This window comes from Ovis aries, chromosome 22 (assembly GCF_016772045.2).
Source record: "Ovis aries strain OAR_USU_Benz2616 breed Rambouillet chromosome 22, ARS-UI_Ramb_v3.0, whole genome shotgun sequence".
Lineage (NCBI taxonomy): Eukaryota > Metazoa > Chordata > Mammalia > Artiodactyla > Bovidae > Ovis > Ovis aries.
This window is the reverse complement of record NC_056075.1, coordinates 16,439,291-16,465,950: the sequence shown is the minus strand read 5'-3', so window position 1 is coordinate 16,465,950 and position 26,660 is coordinate 16,439,291. Positions and strand designations below refer to the sequence as shown.

The following is a 26,660-nucleotide window of genomic DNA, read 5'->3' as shown; positions in this document are numbered from 1 at the left end:
CACCTAGTAAGTGCTTTTCTTTGAAATAAAATTCTTTGGATCTGTGAATCTGGCTTCCTGAGGTTCTAAAGATTTCAAAGGGACAAACTTTTCTGAACTCTTATTTTTATTTACTTATGGTGAAATTACTGACTCAGCAACTTTTTAATCCTAAACAGATTTTCATGCCAAAATGAGGCTTCAAGATACATAACATTTACTCAGCAAATGTAGAACGTATTTGACTTGAAACACTTTCAATGCAGAGTTCACAAGTTACAAAACCAGAGTTGAAGTCTTGTACTATGCCTTAGAAATAGTAATTTGAATGCACCCCTTCAGTTCTAGCTCTTATTCTCTTCATCTGTAAAATGGATTGAAATATATCTGTTTTATGAGTTAATGATGAGAGTCAAATAATAAGACAGCCACAAAAGTGCTTCATAAACTTTCTACAAATAAAAAGAATTATTTTTTAGTTAAGGGAAGCCATTTATTTTCTTAAAAAAAAAAGCACTTTAGAATTCTAGGAACACTATTGAAAAGTCTAATAGTGGCTTTAAATAAGACTGCTTTTAAATTTGGCTCTTTTGATTTTATTACATTTAGATGCTAATTTAAAAATGTTGTATTCTTATCTGTGGAATATGGACATGGTGGTCTTTCCAGACTGGGTTGTTATTGGATGTGGTTAGTTCCCCAGCCTCCACCCTGATCTGTGCTCCTCTGCTGCTTCAAAAGCTTTGGAGGCAAGCTCTTGTCTCAGAGAACCTTCTTGCTGACTTCCATGTTGAAAACTAAGTAACACTGGCTGTCCTGATTGAGTTTTATATGTGCACAGCTCTTTTTTTTTTTTTTTTTTGCTGGAAATGGTCTTTTAAAAAAATTATTTATTTTAATTGGAGGTTAATTACTTTACAATATTGTATTGGTTTTGCCATACATCAACATGAATCCACCACAGGTATACAGGTGTTCCCCATCCTGAACCACCCTCCCTCCTCCCTCCCTGTATCATCCCTATGGGTTGTCTCAGTGCACCAGCCCCAAGCATAGAGTATCATGCATCAAACCTGGACTGGCAATTCGTTTCATATATGATATTATACATGTTTCAATGCCATTCTCCCAAATCATCCCACCCTCACCCTCTCCCACAGAGTCCAAAAGACTGTTCTATACATCTGTGTGTCTTTTGCTGTCTCGCATACAGGGTTATCATTACCATCTTTCTAAATACAATATATATGTGTTAGTATACTGTATTGGTGTTTTTCTTTCTGGCTTACTTCACTCTGTATAATCAGCTCCAGTTTCATCCACCTCATTAGAACTGATTCAAAGGTATTCTTTTTAATGGCTGAGTAATACTCCATTGTATATATTTACCACAGCTTTCTTATCCATTCATCTGCTGATGGACATCTAGGTTGCCTCCATGTCCTGGCTATTATAAACAGTGTTGCGATGAATATTGGGGTACACGTGTCTCTTTCAATTCTGGTTTCCTCGGTGTGTATGCCCAGCAGTGGGATTGCTGGCTTGTATGGCAGTTCTGTTTCCAGTTTTTGAAGGAATCTCCACACTGTTCTCCACAGTGGCTGTACTAGTTTGCATTCCCACCAACAGTGTAACAGGATTCCCTTTTCTCCACACCCTCTCCAGCATTTATTGCTTGTAGACTTTTGAATAGTAGCCATTCTGACTGGCGTGAAATGGTACCTCATTGTGGCTTTGATTTGCATTTCTCTAATAATGAGTGATGTTGAGCATCTTTTCATGTGTTTGTCAGCCATCTGTATGTCTTCTTTGAAGAAATGTCTGTTTAGTTCTTTGGCCCATTTTTTGATTGGGTCGTGTATTATTCTGAAATAGAATGCCGGATGGAATGGAATAGAGCTGCGGGAGTTGCTTGTATATTTTTGAGATTAGTTGTTTGTCAGTTGCTTCATTTGCTATTATTTTCTCCCATTCTGAAGGCTGTCTTTCAGCTTGCTTATAGTTTCCTTTGCTGTGCAGAAGTTTTTAATTTTAATTAGATCCCATTTGTTTATTTTTGCTTTTATTTCCAATATTCTGGGAGGTGGGTCATAGAGGATCCTGCTGTGATTTATGTTGGAGAGTGTTTTACCTATGTTCTCCTCTAAGAGTTTTCTAGTTTCTGGTCTTATGTTTAGATCTTTAATCCATTTTGAGTTTATTTTTGTGTGTGGTGTTAGAAAGTGTTCTAGTTTAATTCTTTTATAAGTGGTTGACCAGTTATCCCAGCACCACTTTTTAAAGATATCGTCTTTTCTTCATTGTATATTGTTGCCTCCATTGTCAAAGATAAGGTGTCCATAGGTGCATGGATTTATCTCTGGGCTTTCTATTTTGTTCCATTGATCTATATTTCTGTCTTTGTGCCAGTACCTTACTGTCTTGATAACTGTGGCTTTGTAGTAGAGCCTGAAGTCAGGCAGGTTGATTCCTCCAGTTTAATTCTTCTTTCTCAAGATTGCTTTGGCTATTCGAGGATTTTTTTTTGTATTTCCATACAAATCTTGAAATTATTTGTTCTAGTTCTGTGAAAAATACCATTGGTAGCTTGATAAGGATTGCATTGAATCTATAGATTTTTGGGGGTAGTATACTCATTTTCACTATATTGATTCTCTGATCCATGAACATGGTATATTTCTTCATCTATTAGTGTCCTCTATGATTTCTTTCACCAGAGTTTTATAGCTTTCTATATATAGGTCTTTAGTTTCTTTAGGTAGATATATTCCAAAGTGTTTTATTCTTTTTGTTGCAATGGTGAATGGAATTGTTTCCTTCATTTCTCTTTCTATCTTCTCATTACTAGTGTATAGGAATGTAAGGGTTTTCTGTGTATTGATTTTATATCCTGCAACTTTACTATATTCATTGATTAGCTCTAGTAATTTTGTGGTGGAGTCTTTAGGGTTTTCTACGTAGAGGATCATGTCATGTGCAAACAGTGAGAGTTTTACTTCTTCTTTTCCAATTTGGACTCCTTTTATTTCTTTTTCCGCTTTGATTGCTGTGGCCAAAACTTCCAAAACTGTGTTGAATAGTAGTGGTGAAGTGGGCACCCTTGTCTTGTTCCTGACTTAGGGGAAATACTTCAATTTTTCACCATTGAGGATAATGTTTGCTATGGGTTTGTCATATATAGCTCTTATTATGTTGAGGTATGTTCCTTCTATTCCTGCTTTCTGGAGAGTTTTTTTTTTTTTTATCATAAATGGATGTTGAATTTTGTCAAAGGCTTTCTCTGCATCTATTGAGATAATCATATGGTCTTTATGTTTCAATTGGTTTTTGTGGTGTGTTACATTGACTGATTTGTGGATATTACAGAATCCTTGCATCCCTGGGATAAAGCCCACTTGGTCATGATGTATGATCTTTTTAATATGTTGTTGGATTCTGTTTGCCAGAATTTTGTTAAGGATTTGTGCATCTATGTTCATCAGTGATATTGGCCTGTAGTTTTCTTTTTCTGTGGCATCTTTGTCAGGTTTTGGTATTAGGGTGATGGTGGCCTCATAGAATGAGTTTGGTTGTTTACCTTTCTCTGCAAGTTTCTGGAAGAGATTGAGTAGGATAGGTATTAGCTCTTTTCTAAATTTTTGGTAGAATTCAGCTGTGAATCCGTCTGGACCTGGGCTTTTGTTTGCTGGAAGATTTCTGATTACAGTTTCAATTTCCGTGCTTGTGATGGGTCTGTTAAGATTTTCTATTTCTTCCTGGTTCAGTTTTGGAAAGTTGTACTTTTCTAAGAATTTGTCCATTTCTTCCAAGTTGTCCATTTTATTGGCATAGAATTGCTGATAGTAGTCTCTTATGATCCTTTGTATTTCTGTGTTGTCTGATGTGATCTCTCCATTTTCATTCCTAATTTTATAGATTTGATTTTCTCCCTTTGTTTCTTGATGAGTCTGGCTAATGATTTGTCAATTTTATTTATCTTCTCAAAGAGCCAGCTTTTGGCTTTGTTGATTTTTGCTATGGTCTCTTTTGTTTCTTTTGCATTTATTTCTGCCCTAATTTTTAAGATTTCTTTCCTTCTACTAACCTTGGAGTTCTTCATTTCTTCCTGGTCTAGTTGCTTTAGGTGTAGATTTAGGTTGGTTATTTGACTTTTTTCTTATTTCTTGAGGTGTGCCGGTATTGCTTTCCCCTGAGCACTGCTTTTGCAGTGTCCCACAGGTTTTGGGTTGTTGTGTTTTCATTTTCATTAGTTTCTACGCATATTTTGATTTCTTTTTTGATTTCTTCTGTGATTTGTTGGTTATTCAGCAGCGAGTTGTTCAGCGTCCATATGTTGCAATTTTTAATATTTCAGATGTCTGTAATTGACATGTAATAGTACTGCACTGTGGTCAGAAAAGATGCTTGGGATATTTCAATTTTTTTTTTTTTTTAATTACAAAGGCTAGATTTATGGCCCAGGATGTGATCTATCCTGGAGAAGGTTCTGTGTACGCTTGAGTAAAAGGTGAAATTCATTGTTTTGGGGGTGAATTGTCCTATAGATATCAATTAAGTCTAACTGGTCTATTGTATCATTTAAAGTTTGTGTTTCCTTGCTATTTTTCTGTTTAGTTGATCTATCCGTAGTTGTGAGTGGGGTATTAAAGTCTCCCACTATTATTGTACTATTGTTAATTTCCCCTTTCATACTTGTTAGCATTTGTCTTACATATTGTGCAGCTCCTATGTTGGGTGTATATATATTTATAATTCTTATATCTTCTTGGATTTATTCTTCATCATTATGTAGTGTCCTTCTTTGTCTCTTTTCACAGCCTTTGTTTTAAAGTCTATTTTATCTGATATGGATATTGCTACTCTTGCTTTCTGTTGGTCTCTCTTTGCATGGAGTATCTTTTTCCAGCCCTTCACTTTCAGTCTGTATGTGTCCCTTGTTTTGAGGTGGGTCTCTTGTAGACAACATATATAGGGGTCTTGTTTTTGTATCCCTTCAGCCAGGCTTTGTCTTTTGGTTGGGGCATTCAACCCATTTACATTTAAGGTAATTATTGATAAGTATGATCCCATTGTTATTTACTTTATTGTTTTGGGTTCGAGTTTATACACCCTGTTGGCGTTTCCTGTCTAGAGAAGATTATTTAGTATTTGTTTGAGAGCTGGTTTGGTGGTGCTAAATTCTCTTAGCTTTTGCTTGTTTGTAGAGCTTTTGATTTCTCCTTCATATTTGAATGGGATCCTTGCTTGGTACAGTAATCTGGCCTGTAGGTTATTTTCTTTCATCACTTTAAGTATGTCCTGCCATTCGCTCCTGGCCTGAAGAGTTTCTATTTAAAGGTCAGGTGTTATCCTTATGGGAATCCCCTTGTGTGTTATTTGTTGTTTTTCCTTTGCTGCTTTTAATATTTATTCTTTGTGTTTGATCTTTGTTAATTTGATTAATATGTGTCTTGGGTTATTTCGCCTTGGGTTTATTCTGTTTGGGACTCTCTGTGTTTCTTGGACTTGCGTGATTATTTCCTTCTCCATTTTAGGGGAGTTTTCAATATTATCTCAAGTATTTTCTTATGGTCTTTCTTTTTGTCTTCTTCCTTTGGGACTGCTATGATTCGAATGTTGGGACGTTTAATATTGTCCTGGAGGTCTTGAGATTGTCCTCATTTCTTTTAATTCATTTTTCTTTTTTCCTCTCTTTTTTATTTATTTCTACCATTGTATCTTCTACTTCACTTATCCTATCTTCTGCTTCCGTTATTCTACTATTTGTTGCCTCCAGAGTGTTTTTGATCTCATTCATTACATTATTCATTATATATTGACTCTTTTTTAATTTCTTCTAGGTCCTTGTTAAACCTTGATTGCATCTTTTCAATCCGTGTCTCCAGGCTATTCATTTGTGATTCCAATTTGTTTTCAAGATTTTGGATCACTTTTACTATCATTATTTGGAATTCTTTATCAGGTAGATACCTTATCTCTTCCTCTTTTGTTTGGTTTGGTGGGCATTTATCCTATTCCTTTACCTGCTGGGTATTCCTCTGTCTCTTCATCTTGTTTATATTGCTGTGTTTGGGGTGGCCTTTCTGTATTTTGGCAGTTTGTGGAGTTCTCTTTATTGTGGAGTTTCCTCACTGTGGGTGGGGTTGTACAGGTGGCTTGTCAAGGTTTCCTGGTTAAGGAAGCTTGTGTCTGTGTTCTGGTGGGTGGAGCTGGATTTCTTCTCCCTGGAGTGCAATGAAGTGTCCAGTAATGAGTTATGAGATGTCAGTGGGTTTGGAGTGACTTTGGGCAGCATTTTTATTGAAACTCAGGGCTGTTTTCGTGTGTTGGTGGAGAATTTGTGTGGTATGTCTTGCTCTGGAACTTGTTGGCCCTTGGGTGGTGCTTGGTATCAGTGAAGGTATGGAGATGTTTGATGAGATCTTGTCAATTAATGTTCCCTGGAGTTAGGAGTTCTCTGGCATTCTCAGGATTTGCACTTAAGCCACCTGCTTCTGGTTTTCAGTCTTATGTTTACAGTAGTCTGAAGACTTCTCCGTCTGTACAGCACCATTGATAAAACATCTAGGTTAAAGATGAAAAGTTTCTCCACAGTGAGGGACACCCAGAGATGTTCACAGAGTTACTCGAAGAAGAGAAGAGGGAGGAGGGAGTTAGAGGTGACCCGAATGAGATGAGTGGAATCAAAAGAGGAGAGAGCAAGCTAGCCAGCAATTACTTCATTATGTGCGCTCCATAGTCTGGACCGCTCAGAGATGTTATGAAGTTATACAGAGAAGAGAATAGGGAGGAAGGAGACAGTGCTGGCCAGGAGGATAAAGGGGAGAATCAAGAGGAGAGAGACAGATCCAGCCTTTAATCAGTTCCTTAAATGTTCTCCACCTTCTGGAACACACAAAGAGATTCACGTAGTTGGGTAAAGAAGAGAAGGGGGAGGGAGGAGATAGAGGCGACCTGGTGTAGAAAAAGGAGAGTCCAAAGCGGGAGAGAGCAGTCAAGCCAGTAATCTCGCTCCCAAGTAAAAATGGGTACTGATGGTTGGGTTCTTAAAGGTAAAAAATTGATAACAAATACCAAAAAGCAAAAATTAAAAATCTAGAGTAAAGGTTGGTTTTCAAAAATACAATATGAAAGAAAAGAAAAGAAAAGAAAAAGTCACAAAAATTATATAAAAATAAATATATATGAGGTTTTCTTTAAAAAATAGGGTCTTCTCTCTTTTTTTTTTTTGGTAAAGTAATAGTAGGTTATATAAATGAAAATTAAAGGAGTAATAGAGGACTTAAAAATTAAAAAACAATTAAAAAAAGAATGATAGTAAAAATAGTAAAAACATATGTAGGACTTTCTCTGGTGGTGTTGTGGGCAGTGTGGGGTCAGTTCATTTTCAGATAGTTCCTTGGTCCGGCTTATATTTCTCAGGATCTATAGGCCCCTTCCTATGTAGTCGGTACTAACTACAGGGTTTTAATCTATTGCATCTGTCACTTCCAACACTCTGTTTTAGCTTCTTCTGTTTGCTGGTCACTTCAATGTCTGTTTTCTGCCCTGAAACAAGGGGGGCGGTAGTGGACACTTTTATAGGCTCACTTGTTCAGTCGCGCTGTGGGGAGGGACGGATGCTGCAAACAAATAACACTGGCATGTGCTCCCAGTGCTTCAGCCACACTGGTTCTGCCTCTGCTCAGGGCGTGTGTGCCCTCCCTGCCCACACTGCTCAGGCTCTAGGTTGCTCCACCAGGAACCGTCCAAGGCCAGCCCTGGCCTTCATGCACCTCCCAGGTCTAAGCTGTTCAGGTTCAGGCACTCAGGTAGTCCTCAGAGGCGCAGACTCGGTTGGGCCTGCGTTTTGTGCCCTTCCCAGGTCCAAGCAGCTCAGGTGATGATGTGTTTGGTGAGTGCGGTCCCTGTGACTTATTGCCTCCCCCATCCCTGCCACTCAGTTTTCTGGGTGTACAACCAGCTCACCTTCTCAGGCGAATGTTGACCATCCAGAACCCCAAGAAGTCTTAGCAAAGAAGCCTGCTTGCAGTTTGGTAGATAATGTCTCTCTGGGGCTGTGATTGCCCCCTTCCAGCTCTGGCTGCCTGTCACTGGAGGGGGATGATCTGCAGCGGGCTAGCTATGTTCAGTCCTTTGTTCTGTGAGCGGGCCTGGCAGTGTCTTAGGTTAGGGCTTTTCGCATGGTCACTATCCCACAGTCTGGTTTGCTAGCCCAAGTTAGTTCCCTCAGATTGCTCTCGGGGCATTCAGGCCCAGTCCTTACTCTAAGCAATGCAGCTCGCGCCTCCCTGCCCAGCCCCCGCTTGCTAGTGGCGGGTGCAGGCATCTGCGCTGCTTCTCTGCTGGTGGAGTTACTGGTGGGCACGTAATCTGTGGGTTTTAATTATTTATTTATTTTTCCTCCCAGTTATGTTGCCCTCTGTGGTTCCAAGGCTCGCCACAGACTTGGTAGTGACAGTGTTGCCTGGTGTTTGGAAACTTCCCTCTTTTTAAGACTCCCTTCCTGGGGTGGAGCTTGGTCCCTACCTCTTTTGTCTCTTTTTTGTCTTTTATATTTTTTCCTACCTCCTTTCGAAGACACTGGGCTGCTTTTCTGGGTGCCTGATGTCCTCTGCCAGCATTCAGAAGTTGTTTTGTGGAATTTACTCAGTGTTTAAATGTTCTTTTGATGAATTTGTGGGGGAAAAAGTGATCTCCCCGTCCTATTCCTCCGCCATCTTAGGACTGCCCCAAACCAGTTTCTTTTTTAAAGTTATAGTTGGCATATGTGGTGTGGCAGATGTCTTAGGTTCCATTCCATGTCTACCCTTTATTAACTGGGCAGGGAGGTATCAAGTAATTCAGCTAAAACATTTCTGTTCAAAGCATCTTATGAAGATCAAGTGAGCTAACTGAGTGGGAAATATCTGGCACAAAAGAGCCAGTAAAATATTTCCTCAATCAATCTTATCTTGTTGGTTATATGCTAGTTGTCTTTTATTATTCAATTCGGCTTCTTAAATATTAGGAAGTATTTATTAACTACATTGAGCTTCCCAGGTAATGCTAATGGTAAAGATCCCGCCTGCCAATGCAGGAAATATAAGAGAGGTGGTTTCAGTCCCTGGGTTGGGCAGATTTCCTGGAGGAGGGCATGGCAACCCACTCCAGTATTCTTGTTTGGAGAATCTCATGGACAGAGGAGCTTGGCGGGCTATAGTTCATGGGACTGCAAAGAGTCAGACATGACTGAAGTGACTTAGCATGCATGTATTACCTAAATTAATTAATTAAATGTTAAACTAAGTATTTAGATATACCTGAAATAAATGTTATTGATGTACTTGCTAGCAATAAAGGACATTCTAGAACTATTTTCCATACAACTTTTGGGGTAATTTTCATCATTGCTATTGTTTGCACTTGATTTTTGTACACAGAATTCACTTTTAGCCTTCATATTTCTTCGGTCCATACTGGTCTTGGGCAGTATATTCAGGAGGTGCTTCTGATAATGAGAAGTCATAGAGCCTCACTTGATGATTTTTACCTCATGCTTAATAGACTTCATTATTTTATATTGTCCTTAGCTGGACTGATCAAGCTTTCTACATTTCATCTTGCTTTTATTCTATTAAAAGGAAAGATATTTTATTGTATTTTAAACTTTCAGGCAAAATTTTGGTATTGTAATTGCTTGTATCTGTCTATATAATTAAAAATTAGAATTACTATCGATAGCCTTACTAGAATAAGACAGACCACTCTCTAAATGCTGAAAACTTCCTACCCTCTATATCAGCTTGAATATTTTGTCAGAAACATTTAGAATTTTAGCCCTCTTTTCCTTGTGAAAAACAACTTGATAATTTCTTTAAGCTTTGCTACCACATTCTCAGTCATTATTTAGACTCAAAAGTTTTGCTTGCCTTTTGTACATCATTAATTTTGTGTCCCACTTTCTCCCCTTTGGGGGATATGTTTTTATTTTTTTTGGAATTTTTCCTCAGGTAATTATTTCAGAAATGATTTCAAGATTATAAAACTCTGAATGGTCACATGTCCAAAAGTGTCTATATGTTTCTTACTTATTTTATTTTGGGCTCTACCACACAGCACAGGACCTTAGTGCCCTGACCAGGGATTGAACCAGTGCTCCCTGCAGTGGAAGCATGGAGTCTTAACCACTAGACCACCAGGGAAGGCCCCCAAATGTCTAAACTTCGACCTTATGGTTGAATTGAGTTTATCAGGTATAGAATAACAATTTTGAAAATTATTTCCTATTTTGCTTTTGAAGATTTTACTTGACTGTTTTTAATCATTTATAAACATTGTGTAAGGAAAGATTCTTGAGAGTCCCTTGGACTGCAAGGAGATCCAACCAGTCCATTCTGAAGGAGATCAACCCTGGGATTTCTTTGGAAGGAATGATGCTAAGGCTGAAGCTCCAGTACTTTGGCCACCTGATGCGAAGAGTTGACTCATTGGAAAAGACTCTGATGCTGGGAGGGATTGGGGGCAGGAGGAGAAGGGGACGAAAGAGGATGAGATGGCTGGATGGCATCATGGACTTGATGGACATGAGTCTGAGTGAACTCCAGGAGATGGTGATGGACAGGGAGGAAAGAGGTGGTGGGATTCATGGGGGCGCAAAGAGTCGAACACGACTGAGCGACTGAACTGAACTGAACTGAACTGAAGGAAAGATTTATTCTAAATTGAGTCTCATTCTTTGTAGCTTCCCTTTTCTCTTTAAGACTTTTCAGGATTTTATTTTCCCTTATTATTCTCATATTTCACAAGATTTTGGGAGTGTGGGTCTTTTCTCTGTAATCCTGTTTAGAATTTGGTGGATTCTTTGGATTTTTCATCATTGTAGGAAAAATGTATTCAATTTCCTTTGCTTATTATTGTTTGCTTATTTTTCTCTCTTCTCAAAACTCCTGTGATAAAGTAACTAGGATTTCTATTGATAGAACTATTTCCTATACTACTTAATTTGTTTAATGTTTTCATCATTACTATTTTGTAGTCTATCCTTGTGGAAACCCATGTTACTGCTAAATCTTACTGCTGTTAAAAACAAGTGAAAATGGAACTAAATCTATTTTATTACTCAGCGTATCCATTTATTGAAAAATATTTTTTGCCACCACATACTTAATTACCAAGAACCTCTCAGTTTTCTAACAACTTTTTCTTTTTTATGGCTAAATTTATCTGATGATACACTTATGTTAACTATTCTGTTTTCAGTAAGTTAAGTCCTTCAAGGAATATTTTTCTGACTTTTAGGTTTGATGCTTATTATGCAATTGGAGGTCGTCAAATATCTTTTGAGTCTTGAAATTTTGTTCATATCTGTGAATTTCTAGTCATATTCAAATACTTATAGTATTGAATGCTGGAGTGTATTTTTTGACCTAGGTGTGAACATAAAATGTTTGCTCTGGCTATGTGATGTTTATTGGAAATGGGTATGCAAAGAAGCGGGGTGGGTGATATGCAGCCACGGGACCTTCCACTGATGTCTTTGAGTGATTTCTTTCCTTGACTTGTTATTCCTGTTCCTGTCTACTGTCTGCTGACCAGCATCTCCTCTGGAAGCAAGTGGTGTCAGAACTCCCGGCACAAAAAAAGGGCTCTGTGAGGACTAGTGGGATAGCTCTACTCTTTTCTAAGATAAGACCAGCCCCTTATTCCTTTCTTTATTTGTCCTGCCCCCTTATGTTTTCACCTGGCCTTTCCGTGGATTTTATGAGAAAAAGCTCTAAGAGAGTGTTTCTTTTTCTGCTTATACGATGAGCAGAGACGTTCTCATCATTTGTTGTGATTGTGAATTCCAGTCCTTTGAAACTCTGATAGCTTCAATTTTACTAGTAAAATATGGCCATCTCTGAGAAAGTGAAATAATGTTTAGTTGAGATTTCCATTGAAACTTACATGTTTATCAATACTAATGTAACCTTTAGTTTAAATATCTATTGACAAGTCAAAGTGCACTGATGATAAAGCAATATTTATTTAAAAGTTCAAGACTTATTGCATGTTTGGTGATAAGCTTGCAGTTTGTTTGTTTTTTTCTTTGCACTCAGTTTTTATAAAGTGTTTGGATTGTAAGCTTTCCGTTGCCCTCACACAAAGTGCACCAATGGATCTCTTTGTAGTTCTGGTGATCTGTCTTTCTATTTTGATTTTCCTTTTTCCATGGAATCAGAGGCATGGCAAAGGGAAGCTGCCACCTGGGCCCACTCCTCTCCCAATTATTGGAAATATTCTCCAGATAAATATTAAGAATATCAGCAAATCCATAAGCAAGGCAAGTATGACTACTTTTCTTCCAGTCGTTTGTAATGAGTAAATAAGACTGCCCTATGTTTTGTCCCAGACTCCATAGTCCCAGACACCATGTTTGTTAAAAGTGGTTTTAAAGGGGAGTTCCCACTGGACACCTGGACATGGTTTTATTTATTTATTTTTATTTTTGGCTGTGCTGGGTCTTCATTACTGTGCACAGGCTTTCTCTAGTTGTGGCAAGCAGAAACTACACTCTAGTTGTAGTGTGCAGGCTTCTCCTTGCCATGACTTCTCTTGTTGCAATAGACAGACTCTGTGGCTCATGGGCTTCAGCAGTTGCCCTTCACAGTCTCCAGAGCATAGGCTCAGTAGCTGTGGCACTCAGACTTGTTGTCTACAGCATGTGGGGTTTTCCCAGACCAAGGATCAAACCAGATTCCCTTGCATTGCGAGGCAGATTCTTAACAACTGGATTACCAGGAGAACCCTGTTAATTTATTTTCAACTGAGCTAAAATTGATTTACAATATTATGTTAGTTTCAAGTGAGAATATAGAAAATTTTATAGATTATGCTCCTTTGAAATTTATTATAAATTATAGGCTATATTCCCTGTGCTGAACAATTTATCCTTGTAGTTTATTTGTTTTATACATAGTAGTCTATAGTTTTTAATCCGCTTCCACTTATTTCCCCTTCCATTTTTCTTGTTTTCCACTGGTAACCACTAGTTTGTTCTCTACATATGTGAGCCTGTTTATATTCTGTTCAATTTATTCATTTTATTTTTAAAAAATATTCCACATATAAATGATAACATATTTTTCCTTCCCTGTCTGACTTACTTTACTAAGTGTAATGCCCTCCAGATTCATTTATGTTATTGCAAATGGCAAAATTTCATTCTCTTTTATGGTAAAGATGGCAAAGAATCTGCCCATAATGTGGGAGACCTGAGTTCGATACCTGGGTTGAGAAAGATCCCCTGGAGAAGGGAATGGCTACCCACTTCAGAATTCTTGCCTGGAGATTTCCATGGACAGAGGAGCCTGGTGGGCTACAGTCTTAGTTCAGTTCAGTCACTCAGTCGTGTCTGACTCTTTGCGACCCCAAGAATTGCAGCACGCCAGGCCTCCCTGTCCATCACCAACTACCGGAGTTCACTCAGACTCATGTCCATCGAGTCGGTGATGGCATCCAGCCATCTCATCCTGGGTCGTCCCCTTCTCCTCCTGCCCCCAATCCCTCCCAGCATCAGTCTTTTCCAATGAGTCAACTCTTCGCATGAGGTGGCCAAAGTACTGGAATTTCAGCTTTAGCCTCATTCCTTCCAAAGAACACCCAGGATCGATCTCCTTTAGAATAGATTGCTTGGATCTCCTTACAGTCCAGTCTAGGGGATCGCAAAGAGTTGGACACAGCTTAGTGACTAACACTTTCACTTCACTAGGAGGCAGATCCAAAAATATATGCTATGAGTCATGTCAAGGAGTATACAGCCCATGTTTCCTTCCAGGTGTTCTATGGTTTCTGGTCTTACATTTAAATCCTCAACCCTTTTCGAGTTAAGATTTATATATAGTATGAGAAAATATTTGTTTCTGTGTTGTTCAGTCACTGAGTCTTGTCTGACTCTTTGTGACCCATGGACTACAGCATGCCAGGATACTCTGTCCTCCACTATCTCCTGGAGTTTGCTCAAACTCATGTCCATTGAGTCAGTGGTGCTATCTAACCATCTCAGCGTCTGTCACCCTCTTCTCCTTTGTCTTCAGGCTTTCCCAGCATGAGGGTCTTTTCCAATGATTTGGCTCTTCCCATCAGGTTGCGAAAGTATTGGAGCTTCAGCTTGATTAACAGTCCTTCCAATGAATATTCAGGACTGATTTCCTTTAGGATGGACTGGTTGGATCTCCTTGCAGTCCAAGGGACTCAAGAGTCTTCTCCAATACCATAATTCAAAAGCATCAGTTCTTCAGTGCTCAGCCTTCTTTATGATTCACCTCTCATATCCATACATGACTACTAGAAAAACTATAGCTTTGATTATATGGACCTTTGTCAGCAAAGTGATGTCTCTGCTTTTTGATATGCTGTCTAGATGTGTCATAGCTTTTCTTCCAAGGAGGAAACATCTCTTAATTTCATGGCTGCAGTCACTGTCCCCAGTGATTTTGGAACCCAAGAAAATAAAATCTGTCACTGCTTCCGCTTTCCCCCTTCTGTTTGCCATGAAAAAATGGGACCAGATGCTATGATTTTCATTTTTTGAATGCTGAGTTTTAAGTCAGCTTTTTCACTTTTCTCTTTCACCCGCTTATAGTTCCTCTTCCCTTCTGCCATTAGATTGGTATCATCTGCATATCTGAGGTTATTGATATTTCTGCTGGTAATCTTGATGCCAGCTTATGATTCATCCAGCCCAGCATTTCATATGATGTACTCTGCATATATATTAAGATATACTCTCCATATAAGCAGGGTGACAATATACAGCTTTGTTTTACTCCTTTCCCAATTTTGAACCAGTCAATTGTTCCATGCTCAGCTTTAACTGCTGCTTCTTTACCCACATTCAGGTTTCACAGCAGACAGGTAAGGTGGTCTGGTACTCCCATCTCTTTAAGAATTTTTCACAGTTTGTCGTGATCCACACAGTAGAAGGATTTAGTGTAGTCAATGAAGCAGACATAGATATTTTTCTGGAATTCGCCTGCTTTCTCCTAGAAGAGGATGAGATGGTCGGTTGGCTTCACTGACTCAATGAACATGAGGTTGAGTAAACTCTGGGAGTTGGTGATGGACAGGGAGATCTGGCGTGCTGCAGTTCATGGGGTCACAAAGAGTTGGACATAACTGAGCGACTGAACTGAACTGAACCTGCTTTCTTTATGATCCAATGAATGTTGGCAGTTTGATCTCTAGTTCCTCTGCCTTTTCTAAATCCAGCTTTTGCATCTGGAAGGTGTCTATTCATCTGCTGCTGAAGCTATCTTAAAAGATTTTGAGCCTAACCTTACTAGCATGTGAAATATTTTAATTTAATGTTATTACAAGTAGCTGTCTAGTTTTCCTCACACCACTTAGTGAAGAAATGTCCTTTTCCCCACTGTATGTTTTTGTGTCCTTTTTCACAGATTCGTTGTTCATGTAAGTGTGGGTTATTTTCTGGGATATATGTTCTGCTCCATAGACCTGTGCCCATTTTTGTGCCAGTACAATTCTTTTTGATTACTGTAACTTTGTACTGCAGTCTGACATCAGGGAGTATGGTACTTTCAGTTCTGTTCTTTCTTTGGATATCTTTGTCTACTTGGGATCTTTTGTGTTTCCATACATATTTTAGAATTACCTGTTGTAGTACTTTGAAAATTACACTGGCATTTTGACAGGATTTGCTTTGAATCTGTTGATTTCCTTGGATAATATGTAATGTGTTCTTTATAACAATATTAACTTTCCTTGTCCATGAGCATGTTATGTCTTTCCATCCATTTGTATTGTCTTTTTTTTTTTTTTTTTAAATCAGCATCTTATAGTTTTCTGAGTACATGTCTTTTACTTCCTTGGTTAATTAGATTTATTCCTTGGAATTTTATTCTCTTCTATGTGATGATAAATGGGATTGGTTTATTAATTTCTCTTTCTGATAGTTTGTTCTTAGTGTTTAGAAATGGAACAGATTTCTGTATGTTAATTTTTTATCCTAAAACTTTTCCAAATTCATTCATGAGCTCTAGAAGACTTTTGTTGGGATTTTTAGAATTTTGGACAGCAAGGAGTCCAACCAGTTCATCCTAAAGGAAATCAGTCCTGAATATTCATTGGAAGGACTGATGTTGAAGCTGAAACTCCTATACTTTAGCCACCTGATGCTAAGAGCTGACTCATTGGAAAAGACCCTAATGCTGGGAAAGATTGAGGGCAGGAGGAGAAGGGGACGACAGAGGACAAGATGGTTGGATGGCATCACCGACTCAATGGACATGAGTTTGAGTAAACCCCGGGAGTTGGTGATGGACAGGGAGACCTGGAATGCTGCAGTCCGTTGAGTTGCAAACAGTCGGACATGACTGAGTGACTGAACTGAACTTTGAATTTGGTATAGATAGTATTGTGTCGTCTACAAATAAGAACAGTTTTACTTCATTATTTTCAATTTCAATTCCTTTTATTTCTGTTTCTTTGATTGCTGTGGCTTTGATTTCTAATATGATATTTTAATTAAAATTGGCAAGAATGGGCATCCTTGTCTTGTTCTTGATTTTAGAGAAAATGCTTTCAGCTTTTCACTGCAAAGTATGATGATGATAGCTGTGGACTTATCATATACACGATTTTTAAATTATGTTGAAGTATGTTGCCTCTATACCTACTTTGTGGAGAATTTTAAATCTTAAATGGATATTGGATTTTATAAAAAACGTTTATACATCTATTGAACTAACATATAATTTTATTTTTCCATTTGTTAGTGTCGTGTATAGCGTTGATTAATTTGAGAATATTGAACCATACTTGCATCCTTGGGATTAATCCCACTTGTCCATGATGTATGACACCCAGATATGATTTTAGATGGTATACAGTTAAAGGTTGCCAGAATGGAGCGAGATCAATGAGATCATTGTTGAAACTGTCAAAAGTAGGAATTCTCTGTCCATGTTGTGACCTATGTGTCCTTTATAGCATTTATTTTTGGTGAATTCTAATGGCAATGAAATTGCTTTAATTTTTAAAAACTGCATAGTTACAGAGTAACAACCCCCAAATTTCCTGAAAGAATACATTGATTTGAAATCAAAGAAATAACCAAGTTTCAAGAGATCTCACAGTTTCTGTTGTATTTGCTCAATGAATGAATAACTGTTCTATAGCTCTTTAAATCATGAAGGAATTACCTGAAATCTGACTTCTCTGGGAAAGGTAGTTATGAGAGTACCTCCCCTGGAAGCTTCTCCTTCTGTATATCAGACTCTGGTTTTGAAGAGATTGTGTCAGCACCCCAGCTCATACACTTGTTAACTCACAGCCTTGGTCAAATTTTAAAAATCTCTGAGCTTTAATTTCTATTTTTTAAAAATATGAATAATAATTATCATGCACAAATATTAATACCTGAGCTTAACAAGTTACTGAATGCCCATTTTCAGTCCCAGGTGTGTCAGATGCTGGAAATTTTCAAAGTGAAAGAGTGAAAATTTAATCACTCAGTCATGTCCTACTCTTTGCAACCCCACGGACTGTAGCCCACCAGCCAGTCTCCTCTGTCCATGGAATTCTCCAAGCAATAATACTAGAGTGGGTAGCTCTTCCCTTCTTCAGGGGATCTTCTCAACCTAAGGACTGAACCCATGTCTCCCACATGGCAGGCAGTTTCTTTAACTATCCAAGCAGTGAATTAAAACAAACAAAAAAGAGTGAGCAGTACAGAATTTACAGTCTAGATGGTAGGCATGTATTTATGAAACAATCATGCAAATAAGTGCATGATTACAAACCATGTAATAAGAACACGGTAGAAAAAGGTGATGTAGTTTAAAGGATTACAGGTAGGAGGCATAGTCAGTAAGGGTTCTCCGTGGAAGTGAAATTGGAGCTGAGATCTGAAAAATAATTAGACATTAACTGGATAAAATACAGGTAAATGTTTGTTCCATCTTTTTTTCAGTCTGGAGCAGACTTAGTTATTGGAATGTCTGAAAGAGGACCAATTTGTCGCCCAGAGAGTAGGTTAGAGCGTGGTGTGACATGAGATTAGGCAGGTAAGAAGGGACCAGAGTATGTAGATCTTACAGGGATTTTAAGAATATAGGTTTTTAGCATAAAAATATGGTGTTCTTTAACATTTGCTTTGTGAAATGGGTTGCTGTAGGGAGAGTGAATTATAAGGTGGCAAAAGAACTCAAATATTGGACAAGTTGAAAGAGTGAGTCTATACCATGTAGTACACTAAATAAGCTGCCATGACAGAAAGACCACAATAATGCAGTGACTTAAGGAAGACAGTTTATTTCTGTCTTCCATATAGAAGGCATAGAGTTAAGTGCTGCCGGGCTGCCTCTCCTCCACCAGGTCTTTCAGAGAACCGAATCTTCTCAGTCTTGTGGTTTACCATTCTGTGCTCTAAGGCTGTTGTTCTCATTTGCAGTCACAGAGGGGTCATCTCCACGCTGTCATTTCAACCTATGGATATGAGGAGAAATGAAAGATGTGTTGTCACCCATTTATGCCAGTGTAGAATTTGTGCACATCCCTTCTGCTTATCTCAGTTCATGGAAACTTATTTACATCATCACACTGGGAAGATGGAAAATGTCTGTGGCTACGTCCTTGTGTCTTTTGAAGGTTTAGAGAGTTCTCTGGTGCTAAAGATGTGGAGAATGGATGAATAGGGGATGGGTATTAGTCTGCATGTGTGAGAGATGGAGCACCTTCCTTTAAACAGAAGAAACATGTCATTTATTGCCGCTATAAGAAGGAAGGAGCAATTATAGGTTTAGCAGAAAAAAGCTTAATAGAATAATATTAATAAAATTCATACTATGGCCTTTGTCACAGAGTAGGAGCTGAATAAAGAATAACTATTGATGGTGATGATAATAATTACAGTATTCCTAATAATATAATGATAATTATCATTGTAGTAAAGTGATGTCATATTAAATTACTTGTTCTGGATATTGAAAACTTTTATAATGGGTGAATCTTAAGAAGATTAAAAATATTTCCCACATTACCTACATTTTCCTACATTATCTACATTTTCAGTTTTGAAATGCTCACTGTTCTTGCATCCCCTGTTCCTTTTCCAGCTAGCAGAAGATTATGGCCCTGTGTTCACTCTGTATTTTGGCATGAAGCCCACTGTGGTGTTGCATGGATATGAAGCAGTGAAGCAAGTCCTGATTGATCAGAGTGAGGAATTTTCTGGCAGAGGTAGTTTACCAGTGGCAGACAACATCAACCAGGGATTAGGTATGCTTCTATTTGAGGAGTGTGTGGGAATTGTAGGTTGAAAGATTCAAATAGGCTAAGGAATTGAGAAATTATAGGTAATAGAGAAGTTTATGAAGGCATCATCGTTAAACAGTTTTCTATGGATCATTAATCCATATTTAAAATTATGAAGATGACACAGTCTGAATGAAACATTAAGTGCAGTGAAAACAAATCTTCCAACCACTAATGTTCTATTAATAAATTATGGCAAGGTAAGAAAATGAGAAAGAGACAGAGAGAAAAAGAAAGGAGGAAAATGACAATAAATTATCCTATTTATTGAATATTTTGCTTTCTGGCCTGAGTCATGGTTGCTAAGAGACTAGTTTTGGAAGCTTGCATAATATATACATGGAACCAACAAAAGTTTGAAGTATGTACATTGTATTCAATTTCCTATTCTTGTTAGAAAAAAAAAAGCACAACAAATTTTTTTATCCAGTAGAATGTAATACAAAGCATAAAGCACAAATATGCTCTGAAAAGAGGGTTATGGGGAAAGACAATAAATATAAATTAGAATATTAAATAAAATCTTTTGAAATCAAATACTTGCTCTATTGGTCATCTGTGTTTTAATAGCTAGACCTTAAAATGTCCCATCCTCTGTGGGTCACTGGGTTCTTACAAAAATAATGCCTGAATAGGGTCACTTCATCCTTTACATTGTTCTTTAAGGTCTTATTTGACAAGGTCCTTATGAGCATTTTCTTTTCCTCTGATCTTGTCCTTGGCTCTGGAAGTCTGACATTGAACTTTCTTGGTACAATGTAAAAAACAGATGACAGTGCAAGTATTTAATTTCTGAAGATTTTCTTTAATATTCTAATTTATATTTATTGTGTTTCCACATGACCTTCTTTTTAGAGCATTTTTGTGCTTTATGCTTTGTATTATAGACCTAGCCTAGCTGTGGGGTTGTCAGAAGTGGGTGGCAGGGACCCACAGGGTAGAACACGGGAAGACATCCATATTTTGGGGAAGAGATTAGCAAATAGAGGGAAAATGTCAAAATGGGAATAGCTATGGCCATGTCCCTTACTCGAGGGATAGATTTTCATGAGCTTCCTTTCAATACACAAGTGCTGTTTATCCCTGTCTTAAGAATTGACTCTTTTGTTGTTTCTCCTACAGTTCATTTTCAGTGCACAAATCAATGCTGAAAACTTAACCTATAACTTGGACTCTATGGATTGTTAGCTGAATCATCAAAGAGCAAGCATTTTGCCTCTATGATTTTCAGCATCCTCATAAGTAAACTGGAGAAAAAACACTTGGTTCTTAGGGTTGTTCTGAATTTTGCAGGAGCTAATGGATAAGGAAGAGTGCAGTAATATATAAAACCAAGAGTCTTGACAGTAAGCTACAAGCTGGGTTAAGAGAGGAGGAGGCAGGTGATGAAGGGCCTGATAGGAATTCCTGAGGCTGTCACCACTATGTTTAATCCTGGCTGAGGTGTCCTGTTATTTCCTGGTTTAAAGACTCAGCTAGAATTCATGGCAATGGATGATTCTCTATTTTTGGTTTTCATCCTGATAGGAATTATTTTCAGCAATGGAGAACAATGGAAGCAAACTCGACGTTTCTCCCTCATGATTTTGAGAAATATGGGGATGGGGAAGAGGACTATTGAACACAGAATTCAAGAGGAAGCCTTGTGTTTGGTGGAAGCATTAAAAAAAACCAATGGTGGGTATTTCTTCATGTAATTAGCAGTAACTGCTTGGGCAGACCAAATGCTATTACAAGTAGACTACAGAGTGGTAACGGCTCAAATACAACAGAAGTTGACTTTCTGCTCCCATGACAGTAGTAGGAGATGAAGTTGCTGGCATAATGGCCTTTTCAAGCACCTGGTTTCCAGGGCCTTTGTTGCCTTCAATATATGAATGCCTTCCAGTGGCTCCCAGAGTTCATCTCTTTGAAAGGTAGAGCGGTGGGGGGGGGGGGTAGTAAAGAAGAAAGAAAAGAACAAATAATGTTTTTAATAGGTGAGATATGGCACTCACACACAAATGTTCTTTCCTATCTCATGGGCTGTAACTCAGTCACAAGGCCACACCTAAATGTACAAGGAACTGGGAAATGTGGTTAGCTGTGTGCACAGGAAGAAGAGGAGAACATGGATTCTGGTAATCTGCTAGTAACTTGAAAGTCTAAGTTCTCAGGTAACTTCTTGAGAAGCATTTCAAATATTTTGCAACATATGCATGTCATGTCATTATGCTATATAGCACCTTAAACTTGAACAGTCCTGTCTATCAGTGATATCTTAGTAAAACTGAAACAAAATTAGTGGTTCAGGTGTGGGCTTCCACTAAATCCCTCTCTGAGTAGGCCTGTATTACAGCTCCCCTGTGGGTGTGAGGGGAGGGAGCTTCAGTAGCACATATCCACATGTGTGGATGCCCACGCAGGACAGGAAGAGGGGATAGGAGAGAAAGGGGTGAGTCTCCTGACTTGACAGGGAAGGAGTAAGATGAGGATCTTAAGACTGTGCTTTTGTAAAACAAAATGCTTAAATTTGAAGAACATTATGAACTTAATAACACTATATTCTAAACGGTGCTAAACTTCAAGTTTTTTTTTTTTTATCAGTGTTATATTATTGTCCAGATCGGTTTTGCCCCTCAGTTTTTGGTGTTACTCATATAAATAACGCAATTATTACAAATATTTGCATGATTTGCATTTCTTCTTTTGAGTAAGTTTCTCAAGATGGCAATAAATTGTCAATGAACTTATTTGAATTTGGTCCATATTATCTAGGAATGGGTGGGAAATCTGGCAGAAGAAGAACACAAGGCTCATCCTGCATAGATTGTTCTCTACTCTGTTGTTCAAATTTAACATATTAAATAAATATTTTCACATGATTAATTTTTAAATGTTTATCATGAATATTGTTAACAAAATAGAATAGTAGTTCATTATTTTGCATGTATCATAACTCATTTTAGGCCAAATAGATTGCTTTCAGTTTTTTGTTGCTAATAATATTAAACAATGCAATCTATATTAATTATTGAACATCCCTGATTATTTTCTAGAGTAAAATTTTGGAAATGCAGTTAACAAATCAATAAATACTAGGTTTTAGCATGTTGTTGTTGTTCACTAAGTGATACCTGACTGTTTGTGACCCCATGGACCACAGCACACCAGGCTTCAATGTTTTTCAATAAATATCCCCCAGTGTTTGCTCAAATTCATGTACATTAAGCTGGTGATGCCCTCCACCCATCTCATCCTCTGTCACCCCCTTGTCCTCCTGCCCTCAATCTTTCCCAGCATCAGAGCTGGCTCTTACCATCAGGTGGCCAAAGAATTGGAGCTTCAGCTTCAGCGTCAGTCTTCCAATGAATATTCAGGGTTGATTTACTTTACAATTGACTTGTTTGATCTCCTTGCTGTCCGAGGGACTCTCAAGAGTCTTTTCCAGGACCACAATGGGAAAACATCAATTCTTTGGCACTCAGCCTTCTTTATGATCCAACTCTCACATCCATGCATGACTACTGGAAAAACCATAGCTTTGACTAGATGGATCTTTGTCAGCAAGCTGATGTCTCTGCTTTTTCATATGTTATCTAGGTTTGTCATAACCTTTATTTCAAGGAGCAAGTATCTTTTAAACAGCTTATTATTAACTGGTTAAATTTTCCCATAGTGAATATGACCTTCTCTCGGCTTCCTTGCCTATGACCACCCAGACTGCTCGAATCCACATTTCACACGTTGGGCAGAACCTTTTTTCTTGTAATTTCTACTTTTTGATCCCTACTAAGTTTTTTCATTCTGTAGTAAAGTGTTGTGGTACTAGTCGCCAGGCAGAAGTAGGATGGATTTCCCACTGAAAATTTAGTATAGCTGTTGAGGTTGGTAGTGATACACACATCTCAACAGGATACGAAAAGTTCTATTACTCACATAATGAGGCTTTCGGGGTGAGGCACGGTAGCTAGAAAACCGACCGAAAAATGCCTGGAGAAAGCCGGAAAAGGATACCGGCTTGGGATATTAACGGTGGTTAGGGGCTGGAGTGGGAAAGAGGGTTCCAATGTATAGACCAGGGTTTGTGTGGTTTAAACTTCCTGCTTGTGCCAAAGAAGCAATCACATCAGCTAGTCCATGTGTGAGTAGAAAAAGAAAAAGTAAGAGTTAAAAGTTGCCAGGACTCAAACAACAATAAATGGTGTCATATTCTCTATTTTATATTATTAACCTGTTTATAGTTCAGTTCAGATCAGTTGCTCAGTTGTGTCTGGCTCTTTGCAACCGAATGGACTGCAGCATGCCAGGCCCCCCTGTCCATCACCAACTCCCAGAGTCCACTCAAACTCATGTCCATTGAGTTGATGATGCCATCCAACCATCTCATCTTCTGTTGTCCCCTTCTCCTCCTGCCTTCAATCTTTCCCAGCATCAGAGTCTTTTCGAATGAGTCAATTCTCCTCATCAGGTGGCCAAAGTATTGGAGTTTTAGTTTCAATATCAGTCCTTCCAATGAATATTCAGGACTGATTTCCTTTAGGATGGACTGATTGGATCTCCTTGCAGTCCAAGGGACTCTAAAGAGTCACCTCCTACACCACAGTCAAAAGCATCAATTCTTCAGCTCTCAGCTTCCTTATAGTCCAGCTCATATCCATATATGATTACTGGAAAAACTATAGCTTTGACTAGACAGATATTTGTTGGCAAAGTAATGTCTCTGTTTTTTAAATATGTTGTCTAGGTTGGTCATAGCTTTTCATCCAAGGAGCAAGCGTCTTTTAATTTCATGGCTGCAATCACCATCTGTGTTGATTTTGGAGACCCCTAAAATAAAGTCTGTCACTGTTTCCATTGTTTCCCCATCTATTTGTCATGAAGCGATTGGACCAGATGCCGTCATCTTATTTTTCTGAATGTTGAGCTTTAAACCAGTGTTTTTACTCTCCTCTTTCACTTTCATCAAGAGGCTCTTTAGTTCTTCTTTGCTTTCTGCCATAAGTGTGGTATCATCTGCATATCTGAGGTTATTGATATTTCTCCCTGCAATCTTGATTCTAGCTTGGGCTTCACCCAGCTCAGCATTTCACATGATACACTATGCATATAAGTTAAATAAGCCGGGTGACTATATACAGCTTTGATGTACTCCTTTACCAATTTGGAACTAGGCTGTTGTTCCATGTCCAGTTCTAACTGTTGCTTCTTGACCTGCTTACAGGTTTCTCAGAAGGCAGGTAAGGTGGTCTGGTAGTCCCATCTCTTGAAGAATCTCCCACAGTTTGTTATGATCCACACAGTTAAAGGCTTTGGTCTAGTCAATAAAGCGGAGGTAAATATTTTTCTGGAACTCTCTTGCCCTTTCTATAATCCAACTGATGTTGGCAATTTGATCTCTGGTTCCTCTGCCTTTCCTAAATCCAGTCTGAACATGTGGAAGTTCATGGTTCACACACTGTTGAAGCCTCGCTTGGAGAATTTTGAACATCACTTTGCTGCGTATGAGATGAGTGCAACTGTGTGGTAGTTTGAACGTTCTTTGGCATTGCCTTTTCTTGGGATCAGAATGAAAATTGAACTTTTCCAGTACTGTGGCCGCTGCTGAATTTCCAAACTTGCTGGCATATTGAGTGTAGCACATTCACAGCATCATCTTTTAGAGTTTGAAATTGCTCAACTGGAATTCCATCACTTCCACTAGCTTTGCTTGTGGTAATGTTTCCTAAGGCGACTTGACTTCACATTCCAGGATGTCTGGCTCTAGATGGGTGACCACACCATCCTGGTTATCTGGGTCATTAAGATGTTTTTTGTATAGTTCTTCTTTGTATTCTTGCCACCTCTTCCAACTATCTTCTGCTTTTGTTAGGTCCATACCATTTCTGTCCTTTATTGTGACCATCTTTGCATGAAATGTTCCCTTTGTATCTCTGATTTTCTTGATGCGATCTCTAGTCTTCACCCCCTCTCGTTGTCTTCTGAGAGAAAGGCACATTCAACATTTTTCAATGAATTTTGTAAAATATGATTTCAATTCTCCTCAGTCTCCTTACCTTCTTATTATATTGGTCAGTTTCTTCTGGGTATTTTGAAGAATATCAACACCAAGAGCTAAATTTTATAATTTTAAAGACATTTCAAAATGATCTTCTTCTTGTGTGTTACCTTGTGGCTTTAATTGGAGAATGATATAAATAGAATAATTGGGAGAAATTTAATAAATAAATTGCACCGGATTATATAATTTTGCTTAGGGAAACACAATTTTATTTTGTTGTTTTTGTTGTTCAGTTGCTAAGTCATGCCCTACTCTTCACAACTCCATGGACTATTGAATGCCAGGCTTTTCTGTCCTTCACTACCTCCCAGAGTTTGCTCGAACTCATGTCAGCCCCTTCTCATCTTGCCCTCAGTCTTTCCCAGCATCACAGTCTTTTCCAATGAGTCAGCTCTTCGGATCAGATGGCCAAAATATTGGCGCTTCAGCTTTAGCAGCAATGAATATTTAGAACTGATTTCTTTCAGAATTGACTGGCTTAATCTTGCTGTCCAAGAGACTCTCAGGAGTCTTCTCTAGCACCACAGTTAGAAAACATCAATTCTTTAGCACTCAGCCTTCTTTATTGTCCAACTCTCTAGGCATGTTGGATTTATAGTGATGATGGCAGGTCCAGGTTGTTCTAATAATAAAAAGAAATCTTAGGAATCAAACTTTCTCCATTATTTTATACAGTAAACGTAAGATTTATTTGAAAATTATATTCCAACTTTCATATATTATTTTTAGGATCTCCATGTGATCCTACTTTCCTTCTGACCTATGCTCCCTGTAACGTGATCTGCTCCATTATATTCCGGAATCGTTTTGAATACAGTGATGAAAACTTTCTAACCTTGGCAAAGTATATTCATGAAAATGCAACAATTTTTAGCACCCCCTGGATTGAGGTAAGGTCAAGGTTCTCTTTAAATAAGAAATAACTTTTAATCTAAAGTGATTACCACATTTCTTTGTGCTATTGTTTGGTACCACTTAGTGAGTTATCATGGAGAAGGAAATGGCAACCCACTTCAGTATTCTTACGTAGAGAATCCTGTGGCTGGAGGAGCCTGGTGGGCTGCCATCCATGGGGTTACACAGAGTCGGACATGACTGCAGTGACTTAGCAGCAGGAGCAAAAGGGAGTTATCAAAGCAACTGAATGTGTTGAAATGAATTTGTAAACAAAATAGAAGAATAGTAATAAAAAATAGTGCAACAATTATAGCAAGGTTTTTTCTTTTTTTGAGAAATCTTTTTTCTCCTGATTTTTATGTGTATAAATAGGATGTATATATATTGTATTTTTACTATTAGTAAACTGTCAGAAAAATAACTTATGTTGTACTACTAACAACTAAAA

At 38.2% G+C, this 26,660-nt stretch overlaps 1 protein-coding gene across 2 annotated transcripts in view; it reads left to right on the top strand.

Annotated features, from left to right (window-relative positions):
* The window catches only part of LOC101107486 (cytochrome P450 2C31-like), a 102,913-nt gene that overhangs the window by 23,795 nt on the left and 52,458 nt on the right, over positions 1 to 26,660 (top strand). The window contains exons 1-4 of one of the 2 annotated variants that reach the window (XM_027960260.3): positions 12,095 to 12,283; positions 19,077 to 19,239; positions 20,803 to 20,952; positions 26,045 to 26,205. In XM_027960260.3, coding sequence (XP_027816061.1) covers positions 12,116 to 12,283; positions 19,077 to 19,239; positions 20,803 to 20,952; positions 26,045 to 26,205 — 642 coding nt within the window. In that variant the 5' untranslated portion in view covers positions 12,095 to 12,115. Of the gene's footprint in view, positions 1 to 12,094; positions 12,284 to 19,076; positions 19,240 to 20,802; positions 20,953 to 26,044; positions 26,206 to 26,660 lie in introns of those variants that run through there. The other variant, XM_060405035.1, reaches the window with a different exon arrangement.